General features: G+C 58.1%; 1 protein-coding gene across 1 annotated transcript; it reads left to right on the top strand.

Annotated features, from left to right (window-relative positions):
- Window positions 1-259: 259 nt before the first annotated feature.
- On the top strand, window positions 260-4,045 carry PIM1 (Pim-1 proto-oncogene, serine/threonine kinase). Its single transcript, XM_032710941.1, has 6 exons — window positions 260-510; window positions 596-702; window positions 808-858; window positions 1,169-1,535; window positions 2,197-2,373; window positions 2,618-4,045. Exons 1-6 carry the CDS (start codon window positions 429-431, stop codon window positions 2,767-2,769), a joined length of 936 nt encoding a protein of 311 aa, XP_032566832.1. The 5' UTR covers window positions 260-428; the 3' UTR covers window positions 2,770-4,045.
- The last annotated feature ends 6,609 nt before the right edge of the window (window positions 4,046-10,654 follow it).

Raw genomic sequence — 10,654 nt, 5'->3', positions numbered from 1 at the left:
AAAAAATAAGCAAGCGAAGAAGCAGGTAAAGAACCCGCGAATTTTGGCGGGCGAGCCCCGCGACTCCCGCGTGTCCCGGCGGTGCCGCGGCGGCACCGGGACGGGCGGGACGGGCGGGCACAGGGACCTGCGCGGCGCCCCCGCCGCCGGGGCTCGCTCCCTATTGGCTGAGGCGGTCCGAAGGGGCGGGGCGGCGCGGCTCGGCCCCGCCCCCCGGGCGCCCCGGCCCCGCCCCCGGCCCCTGCGGCTCGCGGGGCCGGCGGGGGCCGCGCGCCACACGCGGCCCGGCCTCGCGCGGAGCGGCCGCTCCCGCCCGGATCCCTCCCTGGATCCCTCCTTGGATCCCCCCCCGGGTCCCGCCGCCTCCTCCACCACCACCCGCCCACCGGGACTCGCAGGTGCCGCCACCGGCCGCCCCCGTCACCGGGATGCTGCTCTCCAAAATCACCTCGCTGGCGCATCTCCGCTCCGGCACCGGCGCGGAGCTGCACCCCGCCAAACTCCAGCCAGGTCAGGGCAGGGATTACCCCGTGTGAGGGCTCGGGGACCGCCGGGGAGAGCGGGCGGAGCGCTGACGGGCGGGTCTCGTCCACAGGGAAGGAGAAGGAGCCGCTGGAGCAGCTGTACCGGGTGGGCCCTTTGCTGGGGAGCGGCGGCTTCGGCAGCGTCTACTCCGGGATCCGCCTCTCGGACGGCGCCCCGGTAAGTGGCGGGGAGGGCGGCGGGAGGAGGAGAAGGAGGAGGAGGAGGAGGGGGCTCGGCGGGGCGGGCGCCGAGCTCATCCCGCCGCTCCCCCTTGGCTCGCAGGTGGCGATCAAACGCGTGGCCCGGGACCGCATCTCGCAGTGGGGAGAGCTGGTGAGTGACCGGGGCCGGCGGGGGAACCCGGGGCGTGACGGACGGGATGAGCCGAGGGGCGGGAGGGGGGAAACCGGGACAGCGCGGGGGGAGCGGGCGTGGGGTCACCGGGGGACGCGGAGCATCCCGGGGAATACCCGGCACCGGTGGGAGCGGGCGGGGGGGCACCGGCCCATCTCCTGGGCGGGGGGATGCCCAACACCGGCGAGGCTGAGCAGGGGGGGCCGGAGTTTGCCCTGGGCGGGGGGCAGCGGTACCGGCCCCCCGGCGCAGCCCCAGCCCCTCTGATGGCAGCGTGGTCCCCCCGCAGCCCGGCGGCAGCCGTGTGCCTCTCGAGATCGTGCTCCTGAACAAGGTGGGCTCCGGCTTCCACGGCGTCATCCAGCTCCTGGACTGGTTCGAGCTCCCGGACAGCTTCGTGGTGGTGATGGAGCGTCCGGAGCCGTCGCAGGATCTCTTTGACTTCATCACGGAGCGGGGGTTCCTGCCCGAGGAGATGGCGCGGGGGCTGTTCCGCCAGGTGCTGGAGGCCGTGCGACACTGCAACAACTGCGGCGTCCTGCACCGCGACATCAAGGACGAGAACATCCTCCTGGACCTGGCCACCGGCGAGCTCAAGCTCATCGACTTCGGCTCCGGCACCTTCCTCAAGGACACGATCTACACCCAGTTTGACGGTGAGCCCACACCCGGGTGATATTCCCGGTTCCGGGCATTGCACGGGCTCTGGAGATTCCCTGTTTGCCGGCTGGGGGGGGACGGGACGGGATTAATTCTGCAGCCGCCGCCAAGTTGCTGTTTGGCACGGGGCGGATGTTGTGAAACGGGAGCCGGCTCCCGACCCTGTTGACAGCAGCCTCCGTCACCCCCCCGGCCCGGGCTGGCGCGGGGGAAGCCGGCGTGACAAAAACACCTCGTGGCGGGGGACAACAGAGAGAGAGGGGGGGTGGATTTTGCAAAACGAGAGCAGCGGCCGGTTTTGTTTGCAGGCGCGGAAGGGCTGGGGCTGCTCCTCTCCCCTTGTTTGCTTTGGTTTATGTTATTTTTTTTAATTTTTTTTTTGCCATTGCGGGGGGGGTGCGGTGGGAGGGAAAGGCGTGGTTTTTTTCTCCCCCCCCACCCGTGGGTGTGTGTTTTTTTTTTTTCCCCTCGCGTGTAACGGCCGGGCCTTCCCCGGGCCCTGCTGCCCTCTTCCGGCACCCGCGCCCGGCTTTTTACAACCCAAAGTTTGTAAACAAGAGTCACGTGCCGGCGGGAAGGCGGCGGGTCACGCCTGTGCCAGCGCTGCCGCCCAGGGATGCCCGGCTCGGGGTTTGACGAGCTCCTTCCTCCGCGCAGGAACGCGGGTGTACAGCCCCCCGGAGTGGATCCGCTTCCACCGCTACCACGGCCACTCAGCCACCATCTGGTCCCTGGGTGTCCTGCTCTACAACATGGTCTGCGGGGACGTCCCCTTCGAGCAGGACGAGGACATCATCCGGGGACAGCTCTTCTTCCGACGGCGGGTCTCTCTAGGTGGGTGCCTGGTTTTGTGGCGTGGGTGGGATAATGGGTTCTTACAGCTCTGGAGGGGGTCGATCTCCCACACTTGGCTGGAGGAAGGGGCACGTGTCCTGCCATCCCGCTCTCCTCCCAAGCACAGGATGGATGGGGAGGTTTGGGTGCAGCTTGGAGCACCCTCAGCATGGCCTGGGCACTGCAGACGGGGTGGACAGGAGCCCTCTCCCACTGACCAGTGGTTTCTGGTTTCTTTCCCCAGAGTGCCAACACCTCATCAGGTGGTGTTTGTCCATGCGCCCCTCGGACAGGCCATCGTTGGAGGACATTTTCAACCATTCCTGGCTGCAGGACATTCACCTGGAACCAGCAGAGATCCACCTGCACAGTTTGATCCAGGAGCCCAGCAAGTAACAGCTCCACGCAGCTCCTGGTCATAAGAAGCAAAGAAAACCAGACTTTTTCATCACGACCGTAGCACTGAGCAGGGATGCTCAGGTGGGAACACGCACATCTTGTCCTGGAGCTGGGCTGGAGACCTGGTCTTCCAAGCTCTGGTGGCCACCATCCACACCAGCTGCCCTGGGCTCGATCTGAATGACCTTGTCTCATTTGAGCTTCTGCCAGTAACTGTTGGCGGGGGGGGGAGTTTTAGTTCTGGTTTTGGAGGCTCTCAAGTGTCATCTTGACCTGTTGAACTGGGGACAGCGAGAGGATTGGAGACCTAATTGCAAGAAAAGCTTCAGTGGGGGAAAACTGATTTTGGGGAGGTCAGGGCCTGTGGCTGAGTGACTGTCCCTTCTCACTGTCCCCGTGCTCGAGTGCCTTCCGTTTCCATCTGAGCTGTGCTGGAGGAAAGACTTGACTTTTCCTACAGTGCTGCTTTTCTGAGACTCACCTGGGCCTATAGTACCTTTTCCCTTTTCAAAAAGAAAATGGGTCAGAAGATGCTTGGGACCCAAGTGAGTGATGCCTCGCCTCCTGTGCCTCCATCCCATGTGGATTTTCTGGGGTTCTTTGCTTCTCTGTGCCCTCACGAATGCACAAACAATGCAAACCAACAGCTGTAAATGTGTACATAGCTCTACAGGAGCAAAGCTTGATGTACAGTTGTGAATAGTGATAACATTTTTTGCCTTTTTTCTGGTTTCCAGTTTTTTGTTTTTAATTTATTTCCATGAATTCGTTGTTTGTTTTTTTTGTTTTGTTTTGTTTTGTTTTTTAAAGGAAGAGTCCTAGCCGCTAGGATAACTTATTTATTTATTTATAATTCATGTGGGTTTCCAACCCATGCCTTGCTTCTACAGCTGCTGATCCCGCGGTTTTCCATTCGGGTCTTCCCTCCGTGTGTGTCCTGTGTCCACCCCGGGGCCCGTCGTGTTTCTGTCGGATGTCTGGCGTAGGTGTGGAGTGGCTGCTGCTCCCCAGCTGTCTGTGTACATACTTCTGGGTGCTGTTGTTTCCTTGCCACGTGCAAATATCAGTTTGCAGATGAGTTTTGGTTTTCCTCACGGGTGTTTGTTTGGGGCTGGGGAAAGGGGGGGGAGCTGGCCCGGGCTGTCTGCACTGTCCAGTCTGTACCTGTAACACGTGTGTAGCCGGCGGGGTTTGTTAATAGTTGATATTGTACAGGGGAATTGAGAAATCTTATTTTTTTTATGCGGTTTTAAATAAAAACTAAAACACTTGATGTGGTGGAGACATTCCTTCGTGGCAGGCTGGGATGAGGGGTGCTGTGTGTGGGGTACCAGTGACCACACCATGGACTGATGGCTTGTCTCCAGCCAGACTGATCCCAAAGGTCCCCCTCCAGTGTTAACCAGGACCAGCCAGCCAAAAACACCACGGAGACAGCCGGATCCATCCCTCCACGGGGTGTTTCCAGCGCTGACTGCTCCTGGCAGCTCTCCTGGGAGAGATCAAAGAAGTGCAGAGCCCTTTGCGTTCCCATTCATCCGCAGGCTGGAGCGGAGCATGTGCTGGGGACGGCGAGTAAACAAACATCAAAGCGACCTTACGAAAGGCCGGATGTTGTCAGCCAAATTCAATTTTGGTAAGGCAGATCCTGTTGCTCCGGCTCTGTTGGGTGTTGCATGCCGGGTGCTGGGTGCCTGGTGGGTGCAGGAAGCCACCCGTGGGCTGTCCCACCTCCGGCCAACGCGGAGCAGAGGAAGCCGATCTTCGGATTACGAGAAGTCGGTCGCTATCAGTCAGTCGGCAGCGGTCGAGTCTTTGCCCTCCAAACTGTCAAAACCCCACTTCCAGCTCTGCAGCGCTTCGGCTTCGGGGATGTTGGTTTGGTTGGTTTGGTTTGGTTTGTTGTTTTTTTTTAATATTAGGATTTTTTTTTAACTAATTTAGTGTGCTGAATTTTGAAGCCCTGTTTGCTTGTGAGCTGCTGCAGCACCTGCTGCGTGCACAGAGCTGTGTCTGCTCCAAGGAAGGGACACTTTTCCCTTTCTGCAGGTGACTTTGCAAGTCCCCCAGCCAGATCTGAGATGACAGGACCCTCCTTTCCTTGGCTTGCTCCAGGGCTTTTTCCTTAATATCCCCATGTCCAGTGAATGGTCCCTTTCCCCAGCTCACCCCAAGCTTTTGCCAATCCTGCTCTCCAAGCCATGGTGCTGCTATGTCAGGGAATAAGGGGTCCTGTAACCGCATCCCAGCCCTGTGGAGTGACCTGGTGTCACCACCGTGCCTCTGCCTTCACCAAAAAGTGTTAAATTGTTTTGTTTTGCTTTTTTTCCTTTTTTATTTTCTTGGGGTTTTTTCTATTTCACTCAGCTGCATCTTTCATCTCCTCGAAGCTGCTCGAAGCAGGAAACGCAGCTCCAAACGCCTTCAAAGTTTAAGGCCTATTTTGAGATGTGGTTTGTATTTACCCTCCTCTCTCTCATTTCCCCCCAGACCATCCGGGAAGCTGCTCTTACACGAACACAAACCTCCCCACCACCGCACCTCCTGCTACCCCGAGGAGCTTGAGCCCCCTGGGGTGGCCACTGTCCCCCCCAGCACCACCAAAGCCCTATCGTGGCAGCCCCGGCGCGGGCTGAGCCCGTCCCACCCTTCCCGTAAACACTCCCCGACTGTTGCGGTGTTTCTTAGAAAACCCGCTGCAGAAAGGCTGAGCAGGTCCTGCGTGGGGCTGAGTGCTGATAGTCACTTGGCTTCCTGGTGATTTTGTCACCACCAGGCTTGTGCTGCAGCAGGGGGATGGTGCTGTCGTGTCCCCTCTTGGAAAGATCCCGCTGGCGGGTCCCGTCCTGTCCTGCCGGGGTGACACGGTGCATCCAAGGGTTGGGTGTTGGGTTGGTGCGTGTTTGATTCCAAGTGCACCAGCCTTTCTGAGCAGTAATACCTTCACAAGGCCAAGAGCCACCAGATTTGTGTCCCAGAACCCTCTGGAAAAGGGTCAGTGCATGTTTGATTCCATGTGCACCAGCCTGCCTGTGCAGTAGGACTTTCACGAGGCTGAGAGCCACCAGAGTCATATCCTAGGCCACAGGGAAAGAACCATGGGAGATGTGACCCAAAGATGGGCACTCACAGCATCAGCTGCCTGTTCTCCCCTGCAGGCTGCCCACCACCATCACATCGTGGCACAGGCACATGCACACAGGGCCTGGAGGTTCTTTTCATCCCTCATTTTTCCTTAGTGGGAGATGTTCCCTACACTTTGGGGCCATCAGCTGTGACAGGAGAAAGTGAAAACACAGGAGATATACATTAGGAAATGACTGACCCAGGGCCAGCACTGCTCTCCCACCTCCCTCTCACCAATTTTCCTTGCTCCCCAGTGCCAGCAGGCGAACACCCACAATGCAGAAATCAGAAAAAAAACCAACGAACAGGACCAGGATGAGATTTCAGGCTCTTGGACTTCCCATTCCGGGAGCACTGGAGTCCCACGGCTGACAGAGGACTTGCAAAGGGCCAGCACTCATCACACCTGTGCCTTCCTGTACACATCCATCCCCCAGCTAAGGTGCTCAGTGATGCAGGAAGGACCAGCCAGGGGAGCCTGGAGCCACAGCAAAAGGGGTATTTGTATTTTCCATGTCCTGTTCTGGAAAGGAGAGATGAGCAACAGCCAAACATCTGCCAAGGCTGGAGAAAGGCAGATGAGCACCGAGGAGAAAAGTCACCTGGGGAGCAGGGGCCAGGCTCGCCGCAGGGACCTGAAGAGCCAGAGACTCCGAGGTGGCATCTCACCACCTCCCTGTCCCAAGGAAAACATCCAACTGCCCCTGAGGCAGAGTCTGAAACCCTTTGGCCTTCTTGGCACCATGAGTCACAGGAGCTATTTTCAACCCGTGCCTTAGGATGAGGTGAATTATCATCAAACCAGGTGTCCCACAGCTCCAGCTCCCCAGGAATCAATCCTTGTGGAAGCCAGTCTTCAAGTGCTTTGCCTGTGTGGCAATAGCATTATCTCCACAGGGCATGTGGGGAAACTGAGGCACAGTGACCCAATTCACTGGAGAACCTTTGGGGTGGAGCTTGGGCTCTCCTGCCTTTCCTTTCCCTTCCCTCTCCCTCCTCGGGCTGGGATCAGCTGCAAGAACTCCCACCATCAACCCCCTGCCCCCCACTGTCCCCATGTCCCCTGGGCAGGGAATTGAATCCTGCAGGAGCCAAAACCAAAGCCCTGCACCCCTCTCAGTGTGAACCTGGGGTGAAACGTGTCCTTTCCCAGGCCTTCTTTGAAACCCTCCTGCTGTGCTGTGACAGCAAGGGGGGGCAGGTGCTGGTTTCAGGCACCTGGAGCCCCACTCCAGACCAGAATCTCCTGTTTTGAGTTTTACACGAGTGTCCCAAGAGTGGATCTGCACTAACCCTGCCTCCGTGACACATCGAAACTGCATCACTCAGCCTGCGAGTTGGTGGGGGTTTTAAAGAGGAAAAAACACTTTATTCACCATAAAAAAACCCCAAACCAACCGCAAAACCTTTCCAGCGCGTAAAGTTGAGTTAAATTTAGCAGCTTCAGCTAAAGAAACATATTTTGAAAGCTGTAATGGAAGCGTTTCTTTCATCCCTTTCCAAGCTTTTGGTCCCCTTCCTCCAGGGCAATATTTCTGTGTCCTTACTCACCAGGTTTATTGCAGTTAGGAGGGGGTTAAGCAACCCCAAAAATGAAACAACACCTCCTGTTTCAAACTGCAGCAGCCACTTCAGTGGCCCTGCAATGCCGCAGAGGCACGTGTGTGAATGCGAGGGGCGAGCGGGTGCCGGGGACAAAGTTCTCACCCTGCCACCGAAGCTGTGAGAAAAACAGAAGCAGTAAAACGTCATTTCAGGTCACCCTCTGCCCAAATTCTTCATCTCTTTCCCCGAAATGGGCAGGCAGGGCTGAGCCCCTCAGCATCAGAACTGACCCCAAGGGAATGCAGCCCTGCTCTGCCAAGCACAGCACGGCTGTGCCATGGCAGTGTAATCCCGGTGCCAGGCTACCTCCTGTAGTAGATTGCTCGCTGGAGCATCCCCCTGTGTGTGCAGGGGTGCACACAGATGCCCAGGTGTGTGTAGATCCCCCTCCAAGCACATAAATTGGGCTCCATTTGTGCCAGTGTGGCTCCTGCCCTGGCTAATCAAGACCTGATGCAATCAAAGCGCAGCTGTGAATGCCAAGGGCTTGCATTTCATCCTTTCCCACACCCCCAGGGTGGGTTTTCTCACCTTTTGGGAGTGGTGCAGGGTGTGGGCAGAGCAGACAATGAACCCCCTTCCCTTGTCAGGGCAGAGGGGTTCATCCATTGTTGCTCCATGGGGTGTTTCCAAACAAAGTCTTGATAAGACCAATATCTGAAGCGGGAGAAGATGATGCGTGAATTCCCGTGGAAAACGGGAGAGAAAACTCCAGGGGCGATCTAACGATCTGACCCTCAGGCTGGGGAGGAACAGCAAAGCCAGTCCACCCTGCCTTAGGCGGAGGGGACGTCGGGTATCCAAAGGAGCTTTGCAGGGATGCACAGATGCCAAAAGTGACTCTGGGACTCCGGGGGATGGTTTCCATTTCCCAGAGTTTGCAGTCGTGTTACGGGATGAAGGGATTTGTGATAACCCTGTTTGTCACACCCCGTATCCCAGAGGTTTTGAACTCTGGGTGGAAGGAGTGGTGTTTCCACCCAGCTCCTTCCTGGAAACTTTGCTAGTCCAACACAGCCCCTCTGACCAGGAGGGCAGTGCTCTCCCTGCAGCTGGGGACCCCAGAATGTGCTCATTTTGCCAGCTCTGAAGTTTCCTTTCTCTGCTTCAGCTTCAGGATGGGAAAAGGAACTGATTCTTCTCTCTCGAGTTTCAGTCTTGTTCAGAATCGAAAGCTGTCAGAGATTCGAGGCTCGCTGTCAGAGATCCTGGGCTCGCTGTGACATCCAGGCCTTGCTCTGCCCCCCTGGAATGTCTCCCTGTACCCCGGGAGCCGCTGATGGAGAGGGAAAAGAGCAGCGAGAGGTTGGATCAGGGTAAAGCCCGCAGGTGCTGAGGCTCCAGTGACGAGCCCGTGCCGCCCTCTGCTGTCAGCCCCGGCCTCCCAAAACGGGCGATTCTGCAGAAAACCGCCTGATTTTTAAATTTTCTTCCCTTTTTTTAAGTGCTGCCGGCCCTCCCCAGTCCTGAAAAGCTTTCCAAGCCTCTTCCCGAGGGGTTGGTGGACCTGGCCACCGGCGAGGCGCTCAAAAAGCTACTGGATGTGGCACTTAATGCTACAAGTAGTCTGGGTGACACGGTGGTGATCAATCAAAGGTTGGATTTGATGATCTCGGAGGTCTTTTCCAACAGAAATGATTCTGTGATTGAATTTGGCTGGGGCACGTTCCTCTACACCCAAAGTGCAGGTGAGCCCACCAGGCTCTGGAGGTTCCCCTTTGGCTGGAGGGGACAGGATTCATTCCCTGTTCAGCCACTGCCAAGTTGCTGTTTGGCACGAGATGGACACTGTGAAACAGGAGCTCCTGGTCCTGCTGACAGCCTCCATCGCCCACCCTGGCTCAGGATGGAGCAGGGGGAGCCAGTGTGACAAAAACACCCGTGGGGGGTCACACAAGGGGGTTCAGAACCTAAGCACTGGCCGGTTTGGTTTGCAGGGAGTTTGGGGCTGCTCTGCCCCTCTTGTTTGCTTGGCTTATTGACTGGGGGGTTTTGGCCAGTTCAGGCATAGATAAACACAGTTTTTTCCCCACATATGGGTGAATTTTTCCCTTGCATTAACAATCAGGCCTTGCCCAAGGTCCCACTGCTGTATTCCTGCACTGGTGCCTTCATTTTACACCCCAGAGTTTGCAACCAAGGGCCAGGTGAGGGCAAGAAGGGGTCCCTCAGTGGGTCACTCTGTGTGACCCCAGGCAGTCCCCACATCCCCAGGGATGCCTGGGCACGGCTCTGATGAGCTCCTGTGTCCCTCAGGAATGCGGGTGTACAGCCCCCCGGAGTGGATCCGCTTCCACTGCCACGGCCACTCAGCCACCATCTGCTCCCTGGGTGCCCTGCTCTACAAGTTGGTTTGTGGGGATATCCCCTTTGAATTTCTTCCCAATATCCCATCTAGCCTTGCCCCTTCCCAGTTTAAAACCATTCCCCTTTGGCCTGTCTCTCCATCCCTTGACCAAGTCCCTCTCCAGCTCTCCTGGAGCCCCTTTAAGCCCTGGAAGGGGCACTCAGGTCTCCCTGGAGCCTTCTCTTCTCCAGGTGAACACCCCCAGCTCTCCCAGCCTGGCTCCAGAGCAGAGGCGCTCCAGTCCTCAGAGCACCTTTGTGTCGTCCCCTGGACTCACTCCAACAGTTCCACATCCTCCCTGTATCGAGGACGAGCTTTTTCCCCAGATTTTATCCTTTTTCCCGGTCGACTCCCCCCCCATCACCGTCCCCGCCGTCCCGATCCAAGATGGCGCCACCGGGGGCGCTGAGGGGGCCGGGGGTGGTTGACGTGCAGTGCCCGCGCTGGGCCACGGGGGGCGCCAGCGAGCGCTGGGCCCCACTGCGCATGCGACTTGTAAACTGAAGGGCGAGACTACAACTCCCGGCATGCACCGCGACGCCATACGGACCTCTGCAGTCGAGCGCTGTAAGACTACAACTCCCGACATACTCCGGGGGGAAAAGATGGGCACGTGTCCGCGGATTCTCCACCTTTTTGACACTGCGGGGACACCGTCCCGCCTGGTGAACCCGGAAGTGCTGCGGAGCCCCGCGTGGGTCGTACATGCTCGGCAACTCCCGGGCACCTCCGGGCCCGCCACCGCCCCGGGCACCTCCGGGCCCGCCCGTCGATCGGCCCTGACACCACACTCGGGTCCCCCGC

The sequence above is a fragment of the Chiroxiphia lanceolata genome, chromosome 25 (genome assembly GCF_009829145.1).
Source record: "Chiroxiphia lanceolata isolate bChiLan1 chromosome 25, bChiLan1.pri, whole genome shotgun sequence".
Lineage (NCBI taxonomy): Eukaryota > Metazoa > Chordata > Aves > Passeriformes > Pipridae > Chiroxiphia > Chiroxiphia lanceolata.
Note: the sequence above shows the minus strand (reverse complement) of the source record. Positions and strands in the feature narration are given on the sequence as shown.